Source organism: Oncorhynchus mykiss, chromosome 21 (assembly GCF_057628025.1).
Source record: "Oncorhynchus mykiss isolate SJ-2025 chromosome 21, ASM5762802v1, whole genome shotgun sequence".
Lineage (NCBI taxonomy): Eukaryota > Metazoa > Chordata > Actinopteri > Salmoniformes > Salmonidae > Oncorhynchus > Oncorhynchus mykiss.
Window position 1 is genome coordinate 12,982,844 of NC_143042.1, and position 19,841 is coordinate 13,002,684.

The window sequence follows — 19,841 nt, forward strand, 5'->3', positions numbered from 1 at the left end:
GTGAGTGTTCTCTCAGACCAGGTGGAGGTGCAGGGGGAGAAGATCAGGGATCTGGACATGTGTCTGGAGGAGCACAGAGAGAAACTCGACGCCACTGAAGAAACGCTGCAGCAGGTGAGGCCCCAGCAGGGTTGCAGTGTATTATGGTTATTAGCAGGATGTTCTGTCTTATGAGACAGAACCTTGGGCTCAAGGTATTGGTCAGCCTTTTGATCCAAATGTTTCTTTCTGAATGAACACTGATTAACACACTTAATACACTTCGCTCCTACTCGTTTGTGACTGTGTCCTGTGCAGGAGCTGTTGAGCAGGTCGACCCTGGAGACCCAGAAGCTGGAGCTGATGACCGAGGTGTCCAGTCTGAAACTGAAGCTGACCACTGTGGCGAGAGATCTCAGGGATAGTGAGGTACACGGATGCATTATGGCGATAGACTCACCCACACAGAGATATCTTGTCTTTGGTAGATATTTGGCGTTTTGTTCAACGGCAGGCAGACTTCTTATAATATTAGGATGTGAGTTTATATGAATCTTGGCAGTCACCCAAACATTTAATACCATGCAGAGGTCTGTCTCAGTCGGATGGAGTGGGCCCTGATCCGTCATGCAGATCCTGGACTGGCGGGCAGGGAGTGCCAAAACACTGCCTTGCTCCATCAGCCATTTCCTCTCATAAAATAATTCATATCCCCTCCAGAGAAGCTGGGAGTCTGACAGTCAGGGTTTCCATACACCTAATCTATGAGCACTGAGCAGGCCTGGGCTGGAGGAATCAGGATATTGGATCCTGAGTTTGGGTTTCCGACACTACTATAACCTAGGGAGAGGTGTGTAGAAAGGCAATGTATTCCATATATATTTAATATCGCCTTTGTTTAATGCTGGGCTTTGTTCGGCTGTAAATCACACACCCATGAGTCTGATCCATTTCTTCTTTCCTACCCACGGTGCTCTGCGGTTTTTACTCTTGTCTAAATGTATGCGTCGTGAATCATGTAGCACATTCTTGTTTAATGATGATGCATATTTCCTGAGTGCTCCGTCTATAAGGTAATTGCTCCAAGGTGCAGGAGTATGTATTATCCATGACATAAAAGCAGTTGTAATGGTAATTGACCATGACGCTTTCTTCAAAATCAAGGATCTGTCTCCATGTTGTAGTGGGCTTCTCTGTTTCTCTCTCTCTTTCTCTCTAAATACTCTTTGGTGCCTCATTGAGGATTTTTCACTCCATAAAAACATCCCCCACAGTTTCCTCCAATAGTCTCAGCTGACCCCTTGGACATGTGGGTAATGCAGTCTTTTACCTCCCCAGGAGTTGTACCAGGAAGTCAATGACCTGCGGTTCAGGGTGACCGATATGGAGAATGAAAGACTGCAGTGTGAGAAGAAACTTAAATCCACCAAAGTGAGTAGCATGGCTAAGAATCTGTCTGCAATACGAAGGCCTTGGGTCAATCCGTTCAAATTAGATTGTGCATGACATATGGTCCACAGATTAAGTTTGACTCCCTCTACACTTTTTCTACATCATGTAGGTACTGAATCTATTGTTCCCTTGTATGTTGGTTATAAATCACTGCTTTCACTCTTAGTAATACCACCTTCCTTCATGGTTCATACCCTTTTTCTCCTCCTCTCTCACCCCTGCCTGGCTAACTTCTCCCCTGCAACGTGCTAACCTGTCGCAGCCCTAGGAATGGGGCAGGTTAAGGTTCACTGGAGGTGTGGTGCAGAAGTTAACACCCTGTGCTCTGCTCTTCCCTGTCTGTCCTTATGGGCCTCTAAACCTTCCCTCTGTCCATTGACACTATCCATTTTTCCAACTTTCAGCACATTTCCACTTTGACTAAGTTCTCCTACCAGCTAAGTAAAAGTTGCAGATTTCTTAACACACTTGTTTTTCATTTCTTCCTGCCCTGATCCACTTAATTGTATGTTAACTGTACATTGATGCTAAAATGTCTTAAACCTTTGGCTAAGTAAGCTAAACTAATGGATGGATCTGAACGGTCACAGATGGCCTTCTGCTGGAGATGAACATCCCAATGGAGCTGTTCTTTCTCAGTGGAATGTGAAAGAAACTGACATGTTTACAGTTGTTTGTATGGTTCTCTGGTTAAGACACCAGTCCTCTGGTAGAATGTATCCTCACTCTAACCTTATTCTGGGTCATACTGCCCTGCAGCACAGTTGGCATCAGACTGGGTTTTAACTTTCCGTTTGGTCAGACTCTGTTGTCTAGCTGGGTTTTTATCTAGATCTTGGCCTGTATTCATAGTGTCCGATACGAAGAGTGCTTCTCTAGTATGAGTTTTGCCTTTTATGTTAAAATGAATGGACAGGGGATCTGATCCTAGATCAGAGGGGTATACTACAATGCAGGTTCAATGGGTTAGCCAGCTAACTTTAATAAACAACCAGAAATAACTATTGATTTTCTGGATAATTTAAGAAAGCTCAATTTAGATATGTGTTTTTGAGTCAATTAGGACATGCCCATTTTCAAGCTTCTCTCTCTAAAAAATAAAAAGTTAATTGTGACTATTTAGGCAAGTTAGCTCATTGATCCTGCTTTATAGTCTACCCCTCTACTCTGAGACACTTTATGAATATGGGCCTAGATATGTATCTGTAGTTTAATGAGGTCTGAATGGTCCCGAACATGATCCTCTCCCATTCAGGAGGAACTGCAGACTCTTCAGAGGCAGCTGGAGGAGCTGAGGAGACTTAAAGACCAGGCTACACAGGGAGTGCTGACCCCAGACAGAACAGATGGAGAGAAAGGTGGGAGTACGGTTACTAGACATGTGGGAGGGAGGGGAACCTCCCTTCACTCTCATACACACGAGGAGCCATAATATTTCAATAGGCTTAACTTGCACCTTGACAGATTTACGGCAACAAGTTTCCAACATTCCTTTTCCTAATTCGTCTGCAGTTATTTCTGCCCTTAAGTCCCCTTAAGTAATGATGGGTACCATCAAGACATGGCCTGAGCATTGGACTTTCCCCCTGAAATACAATTTTCAAAGCATCCTGTCTATCTCACACAGATAGAAAGGGGGATTTTGTACTTTCCACCTTACTATCGTCTTATCTGTCTTCAGGGCTCATACCAAGCATGTTTAGACATGATCTCTGACTCTTTCAACCCACAGCTGAGGCTCTTATCACCCGTTTACCATAAAGGAATGCAATTTATGTGGAGTGCAATGTATTCACTTCAAGAATTTATTGGCCTTGAACATGCCCCAAATACTGCAATGTAATTGTCTGTTCAAGTCTATTCGATTAAAAGTCCTGTTGCTTAAGTGGACTTGACTTGCATGTAGGTCTTTATAGACTCAACCAGTGTGTGTATAGACAGCAGTAGACACCAGACAATGTGTCTGTCTCTGATCCCTGTGGGGGCACGCTTGTTGTTTTCCAGATGTGGATGTGCTGAGGATGAAGAGGGCCATGGAGTCCCTGACGTCAGCTAACAATGACAAGGTACTGGAGCTCCTGTTCACACTTTTTCATAAAGGCTTCTGTAGTTGACGCATGGGGATCTCAATGGCTTTTCTAACTCTGATCTACCATCCTTCACCCACAGGACCGGAGGATCGAGGAGCTTCAGGAGTCTATCACACGGTACAAAAAGGTCCAGGACTTGGTGAAAGGTGAAACTATGTTCAAGGAGTATGAAACTAGTAATGAAGTGTTTTATCGGTATCATTACAATAGTCCATTTCTATTTATCGGACTAGATCAATCATGTTTTAGAGTGTAGAATAATGGACTTGATAATTTTGTGTAACAATTATAACTGCCCCCCACCCCCCCGCAGACACACTGAATGAAGACGATTACGATGACATCCAGGATGACAGATCCCCCTCCATTCAGGTCGCCATGGATACAGACCGGGCCACCCTGGCAGTTGGGGAGGAGACAGGAAGGAGCTGTAACGAGGTAACAACCTCCCCTGTCATAACAATGTCTCACACACAGGATGGACCCGAGACTCTAGACTTCCTTACCAAAACGTAATGTTAGGAATGTGAGGGTCAACAGGCTTGGGGTATTGGTTTAGCAGGACACCAACTACCTAACCAATGAAACTGTCCACTGTGCTTTGCGACATTGACGAAACATTCATTTTGCGAGGTTGACTCTTGTCTTTCTTTCTATTCCTCTCTCACCCTCTCTTCCCAGATTCCATCTATTGCAGTGTTTTCAGAGCTGAAGCAGGAAAGCCTGATACAGGAACCAGACACAGACAGGTGAGGTTGGCTTTTTCCTGGACAAACTACACTCCCATGCACTATTTGTCCATTGGGTCACAGTTTTAGTTTGTCAGTATATTCATCATCTCTAGGTCTAGACTGTCGGTTAACTTCCCTTTCTCTTTGCAGTCCACCAGAAGTCCCACCACATTCAGTAGGTAGCCTGGGCCACATAAACAGCAACACAGAGCAGGTAAGACTGTCCTCTTACTCCTAGGGTGATGGGGAATGGTGGGTTAACTGGAAAGACCTTGACTTGCTGCAATCATGGAGTTTATGTACAGTACCAGCCAAACGTTTGGACACCTACTCATTCAAGGGTTTTTCTTTATTTTTACTATTTTCTACATTGTAGAATAACATAAACTATGAAATAACACATATGCAATCATGTAGTAACCAAAAAAAGTGTTAAACAAATCTAAATATATTTTAGAATTTATGTTCTTCAAAGTAGCCATCCTTTGCCTTGATGACAGCTTTGCACACTCTTGGCATTCTCTCAACCAGCTTAATCTGGAATGCTTTTCCAACAATCTTGAAGGAGTTCCCACATATGCTGAGCACTTGTTGGCTGCTTTTCCTTCACTCTGCAGTCCAACTCACCCCAAACCGTCTCAATTGGGTTGAGGTTGGGTGATTTTGGAGGCCAGGTCATCTGATGCAGCAAACCAGATGGGATGGCGTATCGCTGAAGAATGCTGCGGTAGACATGCTGGTTAAGTGTGCCTTGATTTCTAAATAAATCACTGACAGTGTCACCAGCAAAGCACTATCACACGACCTCCTCCATGCTTCATTGTGGGAACCACCCATGCGGAGATCGTCCTACTCTGCAACTCACAAAGACACGGCGGTTGGATCCAAAAATCTCAAATTTGGACTCATCAGACCAAAGGACAGATTTCCACCAGTCTATTGACCATTGCTTGTGTTTCTTGGCCCAAGCAAGTCTCTTCTTCTTATTGGTGTCCTTTAGTAGTGGTTTCTTGGCAGCAATTTGACCATGAGGGCCTGATTTCATGCAGTCTCCTCTGAACAGTTTGTTGATGTGTCTGTTACTTGAACTCTGAAGCATTTATTTGGGCTTCAATTTCTGAGGCTGGTAACTCTAATGAACTTATCCTCTGCAGCAGAGGTAACTCTGGGTCTTCCCTTCCTGTGGCGGTCCTCATGAGAGCCAGTTTCATCATAGCGTTTGATGGTTCTTGCGACTGCACTTGAAGAAACTTTCAAAGTGGTTGAAATTTTCCGAATTGACTGACCTTCATGTCTTAAAGTAATAATGGACTGTCGTTTCTCTTTGCTTTTTCGAGCTGTTCTTGCCATAATTTGGGCTTGGTCTTTTACCAAATAGGGCTATCTGTATACCGCCCCAACCTTGTAAATCAATCAAATGTATTTACAAAGCCCTTTTTACATCAGCCGTTGTCACAAAGTGCTATACAGAAACCCAACTTAAAACCCCAAACAGCAAGCAATGTAGATGTAAAAGCACGGTGGCTAGGAAAAACTCCCTAGAAAAGCAGAAACTTAGAGAGGAACCAGGCTCTGAGGGGTGGCCAGTCTTCTTCTGGCTGTGCCGAGTGGAGATTATTACATTATATGGCCAAGATCTTCATAGATGACCAGCAGGGTCAAATAATAATAATAAGTGGTTGTAGAGGGTGCAACAGGTCAGCACCTCAGGAGTAAATGTCAGTTGGCTTTTCATAGTCGAGCATTCAGTTAGAGACAACAGGTGTGTGGTAGAGAGAGGGAGTCGCAAACAGCAGGTCCGGGACAAGGTAGCATGTCCGGTGAACAGGTCAGGGTTCCATAGCCGCAGGCAGAACAGTTGAAACTGGAGCAGCAGCACGACCAGGTGGACTGGGGACATCAAGGGGTCATCAGGCCAGGTAGTCCTGAGGCATGGTCCCAGGACTCAGGTCCTCCGAGATAGGAGGGGGAATTAGAGGGCGCATACTTAAATTCACACAGGACAAGACGGGAGAAATACTCCAGATATAACAGACTGACCCTAGCCCCCCGACACAAACTATTGCAGCATAAATACTGGAGGCTGAGACAGGAGGGGTCGGGAGACACCGTGGCCCCGCCCGACGATACCCCCGGACAGGGCCGACCCAGGCAGGATATATAAAGAAATTCTACAAATTCACATTTTAACAAGGCACACCTGTTAATTGAAATGCATTCCAGATGACTACCTCATGAATGCCAAGAGTGTACAAAGCTGTCAAGGCAAGAGGTGCCTACTTTGAAGAATCTCAAATAAACAAATCAATACATATATATTTTATAACACTTTTTTGGTTATTTCATAGTTCTGATGTCCACTACTATTCTACAATGTAGAAAATAGTAAAAAATAAAGAAAAACCCTTGAATGAGTAGATGTCCAAACTTTTTTGTTTTACAGGGTCAGCCATAGTAGTACAGCACTTCTGGAGCAAATTAGGGTTACATGCCTTGCTCAGGGGCACATCGGCAGATTTTTCACCTTGTCGGCTCGGGTATTAGAACCAGCAACCTTTTGGTTAATGGCCCATTGTTCTGGCCCATTGTTCTAGTCTTGAATCACATAACCCCCCCCCCCCCACCCCCCATTTTATCAATCAAACTAGGACACTAGAGCTTCTTATGACCTTTTTGACCTCTCAACATGGGAGAGTCTCAAAGGCGTGTCTCTCAAACGGGCCAGTCATACAGATACAGGTTTTATCTCTTATCTCCCCCACATGGAGGGCGGGGTCACTGAGCCCCACTGTGATGGCTGACTGGACTCCGGACTGTCTGTCAGGATGATATGGAATCATAATAGGATTCCTGAGCAATGGTTGTTTTGACAGTTGTGTTACTCCACCGCCACCTGGTGGTACAACAGAACAATTGAGCTGGTTATATTGGGAGATTGATGTTGTCTACTGGCATGCCAAATATTTTATTAGGTTAATGCGCTCATAATGACCCCTCACCCCTTTTCTAGACTACAGTTGAGGAGCCCAGCCCCCCATCCAACCCCAGCAGTAATGAAAGCTTTGGGACCAAGAAGGCCCGCTCCTCCTTTGGACGTGGTTTCTTCAAGATGCGTGGCGGCAAGAGGACGTCCAGCGCCCCAAATCTGGGTGAGTCATCATTGGGGGGGGGGGCTCGTTTCTCTGCACGGGGTGGTGTGAACAATAAATATTACTCCATGTTCATGATGTAAAAAAACCATTCACAATTCCATTTCTTAATGTGTGTTTTCTTATGTCTGTCTGTCGGGTAGTATTCACACTAGTGACTATGTTCTATCCTTGCTCTCTCTATTCTCCATGGTTCTATGTGATGTGAAGATCGCAGCCGGAGTGCGAGTGCGCCTACGTTGGGTACAGTACAGTAGTCTGCAGCGCAGAGCCCCACAGACGGGCCAGGCCTGCAGTATGGCAGATCAGGATGAACGCTGGATGTGTGCAGGGATACTAGCACAACAATGTGATCACCATCTAACGTTACTACACAACTAGACCCATTGTAGACTAAATAAAAAGGCTGGCTGTTTTTCTGAACCCTCTTGAGGCTGATTGGGTCATAGATGGTAAATGGTTACATTGTTGTGTGAAGAATCCCTAGATATGCCCCTACCTCCATTTTTCTACTCTTCATTTTTCACTTGTATCAAGCAAGTGAAAAGTTTAGTTGATCGCTGGTGTGAGCTGGGTGGTTTTTAGTGTGATTTCTCTCCCCTTTTAAATCATATCCAGTTGTTCCTTATCCATGACGTGACACCATCTGCAATGATGCCGCTTAACTCTGCTAGCTGTCCTTAAAGATGCGCCTCTGAGATGTGTCTTTTTACAGTTGGAAGTCTATGAATTTGCATCAAAGTTCATGTCAACCAGTCCTGCATGAGTTGAGTTGTGGTGCTTTTGAGTGGTTCTTGGCGTACTCATAGTGGTGGGGGTGTTTAGTGGAAGATGTAGTCCAGAAGTGGTTATGGTGGCCATTACAGCTGTAGTCCTTGGACAGTGTTGGCCTCGAGTTTCCTGTGGTGGTGGATTGTCAGATGTCCGCTATTGATCTAACAGGGGTGTGTGTGTTTGAATCCAGCTGAGACCGAACGTAAGGGCACAGACCACTTGGACTTGGCTGGTGCCCCGCCACACAAACCTCAGGGAGGAGACAGCAGCCAGACCCTACCTTCCTCACCAGAGGCCAAGAAGAAGTCCAAAGGCTTTATGAAGTTCTTAGGCAGGTGGGTCAAAATGTTCTCTATATTCCCTAAGTTTAGAAAGAGGTGAGGAGATGGTATGCAAGGAATTGGGGGAAAGATTAATTAAGATGGAGCCAGGGTTTTTAAATTAAACTATATTGCTTTATTAACTGTAATACGAGGACAGAGGGTTTGCTGTAACACGAGGATCGAGCATGGCAGGATATTTAGGCTTGCTGTGTTCTGACCCCTCTTAGGCTGAAGAGAAGTCACTCCACCTCGCTAGACCCGGAGGAGACTGAGTTCAGGAGGGGAGGAGTCAGAGCCACGGCCGGCCCCCGACTGGGCTGGTCACGTGACCTGCAGCACAGCGCCGAGTATGTGAAGCTCACCTCTTGCTAGACTGTTTCTGTGTGTGTATCTGTCTGTGAACTAGAGATGTAGAAGAAGGGATCAGAAGTTTATTGGAACTAAGTCTACAGTATCACAGTTTTAGGGTATTAGGATTTTGTGGTGTCAGAGGAGCAAATGGGAATGAATGATGTACTGTTTACCCTCCACGTTAAAGGTGAGTGTGCTCGCTCTCTCCCCCCTCAGTGATGTGGACGCTCCCTTTGCGCAGTGGAGTAAGGAGCAGGTGTGTGTGTGGCTGCAGGAGCAGGGCCTGGGGCTGCACGTGGCTCAAGCCCAGCAGTGGATCCGCTCAGGATTCACCCTGCTGCAGGCCTCCCAGCACGACCTGGAGAAGGTAGGACGGCTCAGTGGAGCATCCAGGAGGCGTCTCGTGCATTCTGTGTCGCTAGACATTTTAATGAAACTCCCGATGTTAAAGCTTATAGTTGCTTAATGTTCACTTTGCTACCTGTGTCCTGACAAACATCTATTTTCTCTATCACTCTCTTCCTAACTGTACAGTATGTGAGATGTTTTAAACAATCCATACATGTTTGTGGCAACAGGAGTTGGGGATCAAACAGCCCCTCCACAGGAAGAAGCTGCAGCTGGCTCTCCAGGCACTGGGATCAGAGGAGGATGTCAGCAAGGCCAAACTGGACCACAACTGGGTGACCAGTGAGTGACCACTGACCACAGCCTCAGAGTTATCAAAAAGCCTTGACAATGAAAAATTGAATAACCTTTCTGTGACTTGTGATTGATTTGAGTTGTTTTGGTGTTTCTCAGGATGGCTTGATGATATTGGTCTGCCACAGTATAAGAGCCAGTTTGATGAGGGGAGGGTCGATGGACGAATGCTACACTACATGACTGTGGTGAGTCTTAATTTGCAGTAGTCGGTCTAACACGGCTAAAATGAATTAGAATCAATGTCAAAGGGGGTGAATAGTCTATTAAATAACAAATCCTTGCTTTTGTGTGATCATCTGTATGTCTAGTGTCCTTTTTATTTCTTATTGATTGACAGTAGTCATTCTCCTGACTGAGAAGAGTATGTGTGTTTGTCCCCTTCAGGATGACCTGCTGTCTCTAAAGGTGGGCAGTGTTCTCCACCACCTCAGCATCAAGAGAGCCATCCAGGTCCTCCGGCTCAACTTCTACGAGCCCAACTGCCTCCGCCGACGGCCCTCTGACGAGGTACGGTTTAGTCACTTCTAAATAAATAAAGTTTTTTTTTTTCTCTCGCTCTTTCTCTCCCTGTGCTTTCATATCCACCATACACATGATCTCTCACTTCACCAGTTCAGTTACATTTCAGTGGTGTTATTTGTAAAGGGGAAAATAAACTTTTCCGTTTTTATTAACACCAACTTAAAAGAAAATGTCTCCCCAGAACAACATCACACCAGGGGAGATCTCCCAGTGGACCAATCACAGAGTGATGGAGTGGCTGAGATCAGTGGACCTGGCTGAGTATGCTCCTAACCTGAGGGGCAGTGGTGTGCACGGGGGGGTCATGGTGAGAGGGGGGGGGGGTCTCTGTTTGAATTGGCTTGCCACTGACTCATTTCAGGAACACACACCTTCATCAGCGTATACATACACTGACTGCCTTTTACTGGTGTCTGTCTCACACTTTGTTTGCATCTCTCTTTGTCTCAGGTGCTGGAGCCTCGCTTCAACGTGGAGTCCCTAGCCCTTCTGCTCAACATCCCTCCCAACAAGACCCTGCTGCGCCGCCACCTGGCCACCCACTTCCACCTGCTCATCGGCTCCGCTGCCCAGCGCAGCAAACAGGAGTGTCTGGAGAACCCTGACTACACCCTGCTCACTGCCACCGCCAAGGTCAAGGTAGGGTCAACTCGCAGCTGGTAAGCTTGTTAGACACAGCCGTTTGTCCCCATTTGACTGACTCTCTCCCATCCTCTCTCCTCCTCCAGCCCAGAAGGCTGCCGTTTGGTGGCTTCGGGACCCTGCGTAAGAAGCGCCAGGAGGACAGCGAGGAGTATGTGTGCCCCATGGACGTGGAGATGCCCAAGAACAGCAGCTTCCAGGGGGACCTGAGGATCTATGAGGACAACCTGGACCAGGTAGGGGACTGCCATTAACCCCTTCAACTTCAGGGAATGTGGGTGTTTTTAGTGTGGCTTTTTTTTAGCCCCTTCAACTGAGGCGCTAACTATTTTAAAAGTATTAATGATAATCATCCTTTAGGTGAGGTTAGAGCACTCCAATGAACAGATGAGAGGTTGGAATGTGGTACCACAAGAGGATAGTGTTTTACTTTTAATTTTCCATGTGAAGTGCTCTTGAACACTGTCTGTACTCTTAGATGGAGGACTCGGAAGGGGCTGTGAGGCAGATAGGAGCATTTTCTGAGGAAATCGACAACCTGACGGTAAGAAGTCATTAAAAAGCTCACATGAGGCCTCCGGAGTGGCGCAGCGGTCTAAGGCAGTGCTAGAGGTGTCACTACAGACCTGGGTTCGATCCCGGGCGGTATCACAACCGGCTGTGATCTCTGGAGTCCCATAGGGCGGCGCACAATTGGCCCAGTGTCGTCTGGGTTAGGGGAGGGTTTGGCCGGGGGGGTTTTACTTGGCTCATCGCGCTCCAGAGGCTGGCCAGGTCATCAGTTGAACGGTGTTTCCTCCGACACATTGGTGTGGTTGGCTTCCGGGTTAAGCGGACGGGTGTTAAGAAGTCCTATTTCAGAGGACACATGACTCTAACTTCACCTTTCCTGAGCCCATTGGGGAGTTGCAGCGATGAGACAAGATTGAAAAGGGGGGTAAAATACCCCCCCCCCCCCACCCCACAAAAACTCACATGATCACACATCAAATCACTTATGTGCCTCTCAGCAAGCTGTGCTCTAGCAAAACAACCATGGCACTTTTCTGGCAGTTATTAATCTCTTTGTTTTCCTGTGTGACTTCAGTGTGTTTTCTCCTGCATGTTTCAGAGCATGCTGAAGGAGGATGAATTCTTCAGCGAGGTCTCCTCTCGCTCCCCCGAGGCCAGCGTCACCGATGACGACTCCAACGTGTGAGGGAGGGTTCCCGCCAATTAAATGTATTAACTTTAGATGACTGACAGGGGGTGCTGTTTTGCAGCCACCACACAGCCATTTTGTTACTCCTCAATTGTAAAAAAAAGATTTTAGAAGCTGTAGAAATGCATTAATGTCTACATTTGTTTTTGACAAGTATATTATATTAGACACCTTTTAATGCATACTTTGAAATGATGTGTAAAAATACAAGGGAGTACTAATGATACTGTCCCCACTACAACAAATAAATACCTAAATGCATGTCATTTTGTCCTTTAAACATTTGATTGAAGTGCTGTAGAATTCAATTAATTCCTATGGAGGAGTGCTCCTTCTGAGGAGCACCAATATGGCTGACGGGTGGCTTCAAAGCCTCTCATTGGCCGTTACATAGCATCAGCAATCCAGGGTTTATACACATCATTGGCCCCAGCTGGCGTCGCCATGCAAACCCCCCCCCCCCCCCCCCCCACACACACACACCTTGATAAGCTGTCTTCTACAACCTGAGACCACCTATGCCCTTACGTCGTTGTCGTTTCAGCAATTTACGATCTCTTGCTCTGCATTCCCAAGTGAAGTTATACATGTGTATTTATTTAAGTTGTTGAAATGTAGCATGACTTGAGATTTCAACATGGGAGCATTTACTTTATACTTCCATACTTTTGTGTTACAGAACTTTTTTTCTATATATTTGTTTGAATATCCATAAATGAGTCCCTGTACTTACATGGTATGCCATTGTCCTGACTGACTTATTTTTGGAACCCTCTCACGCCTATTAGCAATTATATAACCTAAAAGATTGGTCAACTCGCAGTGGGACACTTAGACTGCAATGTTTTGACTTTTAATCCATAGTTGTCTCATTTGATGCTCCTGTTTGTGTCCCAAAGTAATTCAATATTATCACTTTGGTTTGTCCTGCCATGTGGAATTTTAGGAACATGGAAGCCCAATGTTCTAGAATGTGAACATCACCAGAAAGCAATGATATTGTTTTGCAAGCCTTAACCATATCAGTGAACACAATGTAATGTACTGTGTACTGTTTCTATGCATCTTTTTGTGAAGAATTGTCAATAAAAACATGGTAAAATGGGCTACATGACTGTGTATACTAGCCTATTACAGATGGGTGAGCTATGTACATTGAGATACTTCCAAGTATTTTTTATTCCACTTCAGCAAGGTCTGAGTTGAGCACTTTGTCGATAGATCCTTACACCAGCCAGAGACCCACAAGTCCCATTTTGTATCAGTGATAATGCAATTTCAGAATGTGGGAGGGACATGTCCCCAGTGAAAGTTGCACCCCTGGAAATGGGATTTGAACCCACAGCCATTACTTCAACCCAGCAACTAGATCAGTCAAGGCTGTGCTTACATCAGGATGTTAAGATTTGACTGGTCAAAAGATCAATTAGGCTGAATAATCCTATTAGACAACTTATTGCATTTGTATTTTATTGATCTCAATATAACATGTTGCATAATGAAACCATATTTCAAGTGCTGTAAAGACATTTAAGCACAGACTCCAGTAACAGCTTCAAGATATCCTCCCTTTAGTCACTTTCTGCAACAATATGGAATAAGTACATCAATGTGCAAAGTTATACATTACACTTCAGGGAATAGTTTGCAGTGGAAGCAACTGAGCAGTATTATGGTCATGTCTTCAGCTGTGCATACAAATAAGTATTGCTAAGGCACTCAAGTAAAATTATACTGAACAAAAAAAACATGCAAAGTGGTTTCATGAGCAGAAATGTTCCAGTTGCACAAAGCTTTTCATTTTCTGTAAAAAAAGTGTTTACTTCCCTGTTAGTGAGAATTTCTCCTAAGTGCACCTTGTGCTGGGGACACAGGCCAGGAGTATTTGTCTAACAAAGCCCTTTTGTGGGGAAAAACTCATTCTGATTGGCTCCCAAAAAGTAGGCCTATGTCATGTGAAATCCATAGACTAGGGCCTAATTCATTTAACTTAAGAGTTTAGGAGGAAATCAGTTGAGTTTATATTTTGTTCAGTACACAGGTATCAGTCACAATTAGTTTGACAGGAAGAACATTCAAATAATTGTTTCCTCCAACTACCAGTTACTCAATTCAGAATGAAATCAGAAAATGCTTTAGACACCACTCATTTCAGGATTCTGTTTTGGAAATTAAGGCACACCAAATTACAGAAAATGGTCCACTAATTCTGCTGTAGGATAAGTGAAATGATTTCAACAGATGATCAAGCGCTGATGCAAGAGAGTTTTAATAAATGTTGGGTGTGGCTGATCATTGAGCCCCTTTAACCCCTCGCCTGGGATGGCTTCTAAAAGGTGAACCTCCGGCTGCTGGCGTGGCCCACTTTGTCCAGGTTGGGGTTACAGGCAAACTGGATCATGGGAGGCGGTCCGCACAGGAGGATGAGAGTGTCGTCTCCAGGGGGTGGAAGGTGGTCCCTCACCATGTCTTCACTGATGAAGCCTTGGCTGTACTCCCACTCTGATGATTAAAGAGACGTTAAACTTTAAGTCACTCCGGACCAGACAAGATTCTTTCTTAGCCTTCTCTTAAATCTTTGTGAACCTTTAACGGCATTTGTCACTTCAACAGGGCAAACAAACATTTATTTCCCTATATCAGCTCATGTTCACTGAAACATAATAGAAGTTATGGGCATCTCTTACCCTCAGGAGCCCTGTCCAGGGTGAACCATAGCTTGAACCGGGTTGGGTGATTCGCTGCGATCTCCTCCAACTCCGGTCGAAGCAAGATGTCTTTCTCAGTCTGAGGGAGAATAGGATAGAGAAGATATTAGGGACTACTAGCCCATGTTTGAACTCATTGACATCAAATTCAAACCAGATGAGGAAAGCGGTGTAAACTCACCTGGTTGGCGAAGAGCAGATGACACACTGTCTGGTCCTGGGGATCCTTCATTATAGCTGTGATGAGCTGCAGCATGGGAGTGATTCCTGAGGGAACAGGATCCAATAGAACACATGTCAACCCATCACAGATGGCCATTCTGCTATGTACAGATTGAGCATGGTGGCTTTTGTTTTACCAGTCCCTCCTGCGATCATGCCCACTTGCTTGGCAGTTTTGATCATAGGCTCCGCCTTTTTTTCTGCCTTGATGGCAAAAGCCCCTGTTGAAACACCCAATAAACAAACCAATTTAGTAAAGGAGTGGCTTGCGTGCACTTCTTCACCATTGACCTAGCTCAGAGCAGTGACCACTTACCACTTTAGAAACATTTTCAGCCAGGGCCTAAATATACATAACAGGGTATTTATAATGCAAGATCTAGCACACAGTGGCAATGTTGGGCAAACGTGATGACTCACCGTTTCCTTGGTAGACCAGCAGGCCGCTGGGCCCTCTGAAATCAATAGTGTCGCCAATCCGGAGGCTCTCCAAGTACTGACTCATCTTCCCACCTTCAGGAAACTTTGGATTAACGTTCTTGTAGTAAATCTGGGAAGCAATAAGAACATTTGTTGGGAAAACTGGTTGAGGAGATAGAGGTTGAATTATAGTACTGAGAAAGCTTCTTCAGTACCTTCACTACCAGGTCTACGAAGCCTAAGTCGTCATCACTAGACACAGGTGTGTACGGTCTGACCACCAGGACTCCATCCAGTTTGGCAGACAGGTATATGTGTTGCCCTGGGAACGGAAACAGTCAAAGTATGGTGGCCACTTAAATGAAGAGTAGTCGTGATCGTGCGAAGACAACACAACAAACAGATACATTTTTGTATGATTTCAGATTCAGACCAGGATTACAGTCAATGTTACACTACATTATAGTCTAATAGTGTTTTTATATAAATGCTGAAAAGTTGAACAGCGACATCAATTGAATGTACTCACCAATGGGTAGCCCAAGGACATGATCCTTTTCCCGCAGGGCAAAACGGAATTTCCTTGTGTCATGACTGATGATCTATGAGAACCACAACACAGCATTTCACAGCTGCACTGACATGATATAGATCCCTCAAACTCAACTCTAGACCTCAAAGATAGTTCCACCACGTTCTCTGTGTTCTCTCACTGTTTTCCTCTAAATCAGTGCTATATTTAGACCTGGGACACCAAGTGTGCAATTAATTATCAGCTTGAACAGAAAACCAGCATGCTCCAGACCTCATAGGGTGAGTTGAATACCCCTGATATAAAGCACACACACTGTTGACTGACTGTTAGCCTTGATCCACAGTAGCAGTCTGTACAAGAGCAATAACTTCAAACTATAATCCAGACTGGTTGCATATTGACCTCTGCACTAAATGGAGAAACCTCAGTCTGTAGCAATGCAGCAGCTGCCCAGCCCAAGTCCTAAAGGGCTTGTGACACAGACCAGCCTAATTTATGTGTTTGGTCTTTGTGCAGTTCCTGTAATGGTAAGGGGCATTTCCACAGTAACAGAATGATGCTGAGACTCAAACAAAACAACAATGATTACAAAGCATAGAACTTTGTAAAGTAAATGCAAAGTTTGGTAACAGAATGACAGTTTGTGGGATCCTTATGTTACTAAACATTGCATCTGCACTGTTCAGGTAAATGTGTTGTTTTTTTTGTGTGGAAATTGTTAAAAGTAGTCATTGTGCATAGTTTGTTTAACTTTGCAATCATTGTTTTTTGTTTTACATAAATGTTAAGGTGAAAAATCTGAGTCGGAGCATCACTCCGTTTCATGGAATTGCCTTTCTAGAACAGCACTGGGCATCCCAGATCAAACATGTCTTATCTAGTCACAATTGTTACTCATGATTTCTTAGTCCAATTAGTTTCATTCACTCTATTATATTAATAATGTGAACGTGGTTTCACCACAGCACAGTAATAATAACCTGATCACAACACTGAATTCTTACCTCTTTATCTATCAGCTTTAATGCATATTTGATGTTGGGGTCCTCTAGGGTGATGGCAGGTTTCTTCTTTGAGAGGAAGAGGCTCACGATGAGGTTGATAATGTTGTCAATACTGCTCCGAATGAGCTGCGGAGATGGGAAAGGAAGGTTTGCCTTTTCAGTTGAAGTTATTGTGGAAATAAGGATGTCGATCTTTACCATGTTGAACATTGTAAAGACTGCTGCCATGATTGGGAGGGGAAAATTACAGACTGTACCAACAAGTCAACAAAAACAGGTTTTTTAACAGTTATTAGGATATACCTCATTTTTGTACTGATATACAATGCATCAGTCAGTGTGATATTACACCTAACTTGACAAATAGTTTAGTCATAATGGATAGGCACAACGCTTCCCTAAAATTAGGGGAGTGGTTATGTCAGAGGAACACTGGGGAAAGACGAATTTCCCCGAGCTGCGCAGCGGTAAGGCACTGCATCTCAGTGCAAGAGGCGTCACTACAGTCCCTGGTTCGATTCCAGGCTGTATCAAATCTGGTGGTTATTGGGAGTCCCATAGGGCTACGCAGCGTCCCAATTGGCACAGCGACGTCCGGGTTTGGCCGTCATTGTAAATAAGAATGTGTTCTTAACTGACTTGCCTAGTTAAATAAATACGCACACACCCCAACATTGGACCAAACTGCTGCGCTTCAACACTATTCGATAGCTAGTAGCTAGCTAACTTAATAACGACATGGTAGAGCCATAGCGGCGTGCACTCCTTTGACAAGTGTGCAGAGATCTCCATGCTGGCTATTTTAATCAGAAATTAACCAGACTGTCAATCACGTAAACTAGGTAACGTTAACTCACTCCCTAGCGCCATGCAACTTGCGCCATGCAACGCCCAAACATCTCAATACGAGGCAAAGCAAAAGCTTTGGTTATCAAGTTAGGTAGTTATGACGACAGTTTACTATATACCATATGACTGACTTACTACAGCTACGGTGGATTACAAACCTGATGGTTCACGACGAAGATCTACACTGTAGTCTACAGTACTAGTTAGCCAACCATAGCTAGCTTGCCTGCCGTTCGCTATAGATTCCTTGTGCAGTGTCAAATCGCACAACTGTAGCTCAGCCTAAGCCAATGTAAAAAAAGATCATATTTAGCTAGTTGGCAATTATACTTACCCCAATGATGTAAGACAGCATCTTGTTTTTAACACCTTACAAGGCAACAGCGAAAAGTCTGTTCTCCGAGGAAAAACCGTCGCGCTGTCAAAGTACTGACTCCGGGGCTTTCAAGGCAACTGGGAACTCGGAAAAAATACGAGGTCAAATCATGACGTCGGTGATCTTCAGATCGGAAAGTTGGAGTTCTAGGAGAGGCCCGAATTCACGAGTTGGAATTCCGAGTTGGATGACCTTTCAAAACGATGTTTCGCACTCTGAGTTTTTTTCTCGCAAATTCACAGCTGTCTTGAACGCACTGAAGTCGTACATCAGATATTTTTGAGTTCACAGTTGTTTTGAACGCGTCACAAGGAATTAGCGCTCAACCCCTGCAGTTATAAACACGCTTTTCAAAATAAGAGTCCATGCACGACCCATGGATTTGTATGAAAACTGTTTTGGACATGCCTGTCTGGCTACAATGAACGAAGTCGCGTTTAATGCAGAATAGCCATTGTAAAGGGTAATTCCGCTACTTTTCAACCTTTTATTTATTATCTTCAGCACCAAACTAGACCTACAAATGTGAAAACAAAGGTCCTAGGAAATGATTCTCGGAGACATCACAGTGTAGGATTAAACGTTTCTGCAACGAGTTTCTAGTCAGAGAGGGTATTTTCTTGCTCCTCACGTCACCGCGAATCCCATAGTGTTTGAAATCACTGTTTTAAAAATGTTTTAACTGTTGATGATGTCGTCGGGTTGAACTTTTAACTTATTTTTCTACAGAACATAGAAATGAGCTGGAACAAAGTCTCATTGCTGTCTGGTAAATATTGCATATCTAATAAGGTGAAAGTCTCATACAAACTCATTCATAGAATCTACCCCATAAAGACCTTTATTATACACATAATTAAAATAGCTATTGTTAACAAATGTGTATTTTGTGGTTGTGACCCAGAAACTCTTGACCATTTATTTTGGGACTGTTCTTATGTCAGGCGATTTTGGAGTGAGTTAGAATATTTGATTTTAAAGGAAACGACTATTAATGTTGATCTAAGAGACTCTGATGTTATGTTTTATTTAGATCCAAATGATATGGACCCTGATTTAACTTTCATTGTTCATTTGTTTATCTTTCATGGAAGATTATTTATCCATAAAATTAAGTGGGCAGAGAACAAACCCCTCTTCACATTATTTAAGATACAATTGAAATAACATTTGTTAAATGATCAGTAAATGTAAAAACAAAAAAGCAATACGCACCATAAAGGTTTTTGTCAAATTGAAAATGTATCTCGATATGTAATATCTGTCTGTCTGTTAGGTTTATGTACTCTTGTTTGTATATTTCTGGTTTTGTATTTGTTGTGTTCATAACAAGAAGAAAAATTCACAATTTTCACATATTTAGACACTTGTATTGTGCTGGAGATAATCGAAAATGAAGTTGAAAAGTGGTGAAATTGCCATTTAAGCTATGTTGATTAATATGATGGTAATTTCTAATGATTCTATCATACAGATGTGTATGGAGCCAATTGACATATTAGACAAGTCCAGTAGATGGCAGCAAAGACTCGTGTAAATCAGGGCCTTTAAAAGTCAATGGATGGCCTGGGCTGATATAGAGTGCACTGCATGCATTTAGGAAAACTATGTAAGCAAATGATGATAAAGAGTACACTAATAATGGTTTTAATTGAATTGTTTGAATTAAATAGCACGTGTTACCTGATACTTTGATGGACAAGCCACCATTCTAACAGAGGAACCTCACCTCAGCAGTAAACAACATTCATACTTCACTCCAAATGCCCAAGTCTTTGTAGTGAAGAACATCATGCAGAATCAGTGTA

General features: G+C 43.9%; 2 protein-coding genes across 4 annotated transcripts in view; one reads left to right on the forward strand and one right to left on the reverse strand.

Annotated features, from left to right (window-relative positions):
- LOC110500003 (liprin-beta-1) overlaps nt 1-13,025 on the forward strand; it is a 34,022-nt gene extending 20,997 nt beyond the window's left edge. For 2 of the 3 annotated variants that reach the window (XM_090213824.1, XM_036957288.2), the window contains exons 5-26: nt 1-114; nt 298-408; nt 1,318-1,410; nt 2,687-2,789; nt 3,436-3,497; nt 3,601-3,667; nt 3,835-3,959; nt 4,203-4,270; nt 4,403-4,466; nt 7,263-7,401; nt 7,612-7,644; nt 8,366-8,510; nt 8,726-8,845; nt 9,066-9,216; nt 9,428-9,539; nt 9,651-9,739; nt 9,939-10,061; nt 10,258-10,383; nt 10,527-10,715; nt 10,805-10,954; nt 11,197-11,262; nt 11,830-13,025. In XM_090213824.1, coding sequence (XP_090069950.1) covers nt 1-114; nt 298-408; nt 1,318-1,410; nt 2,687-2,789; nt 3,436-3,497; nt 3,601-3,667; nt 3,835-3,959; nt 4,203-4,270; nt 4,403-4,466; nt 7,263-7,401; nt 7,612-7,644; nt 8,366-8,510; nt 8,726-8,845; nt 9,066-9,216; nt 9,428-9,539; nt 9,651-9,739; nt 9,939-10,061; nt 10,258-10,383; nt 10,527-10,715; nt 10,805-10,954; nt 11,197-11,262; nt 11,830-11,916 — 2,337 coding nt within the window. In that variant the 3' untranslated portion in view covers nt 11,917-13,025. The remainder of the gene's footprint in view (nt 115-297; nt 409-1,317; nt 1,411-2,686; nt 2,790-3,435; nt 3,498-3,600; nt 3,668-3,834; nt 3,960-4,202; nt 4,271-4,402; nt 4,467-7,262; nt 7,402-7,611; nt 7,645-8,365; nt 8,511-8,725; nt 8,846-9,065; nt 9,217-9,427; nt 9,540-9,650; nt 9,740-9,938; nt 10,062-10,257; nt 10,384-10,526; nt 10,716-10,804; nt 10,955-11,196; nt 11,263-11,829) is intronic. The other variant, XM_036957290.2, reaches the window with a different exon arrangement.
- Nucleotides 13,026-13,372: 347 nt separating this feature from the next.
- On the reverse strand, nt 13,373-18,687 carry LOC110500004 (NADH-cytochrome b5 reductase 3). Its single transcript, XM_021577104.3, has 9 exons — nt 17,992-18,687; nt 16,809-16,934; nt 15,799-15,871; nt 15,485-15,591; nt 15,270-15,399; nt 14,987-15,070; nt 14,809-14,894; nt 14,607-14,706; nt 13,373-14,421 (listed from the first exon to the last, which is right to left on the reverse strand). The coding sequence occupies exons 1-9, from the start codon at nt 18,010-18,012 to the stop codon at nt 14,249-14,251; spliced, it is 900 nt and encodes a 299-aa protein (XP_021432779.2). The 5' UTR covers nt 18,013-18,687; the 3' UTR covers nt 13,373-14,248.
- Between the last annotated feature and the right edge of the window lie 1,154 nt (nt 18,688-19,841).

What these genes read in the sequence shown, in the direction of transcription:
- LOC110500004 (XM_021577104.3), bottom strand. Translation starts at nt 18,012, where the DNA reads ATGCTGTCTTACATCATTGGG. An exon ending in TAAAGCTGATAGATAAAGAG is followed by an intron (nt 15,872 to 16,808) that starts GTAAGAATTCAG and finishes TGGTTCTCATAG; the next exon opens with ATCATCAGTCATGACACAAG. An exon ending in GCTGGTCTACCAAGGAAACG is followed by an intron (nt 15,071 to 15,269) that starts GTGAGTCATCAC and finishes GTGTTTCAACAG; the next exon opens with GGGCTTTTGCCATCAAGGCA.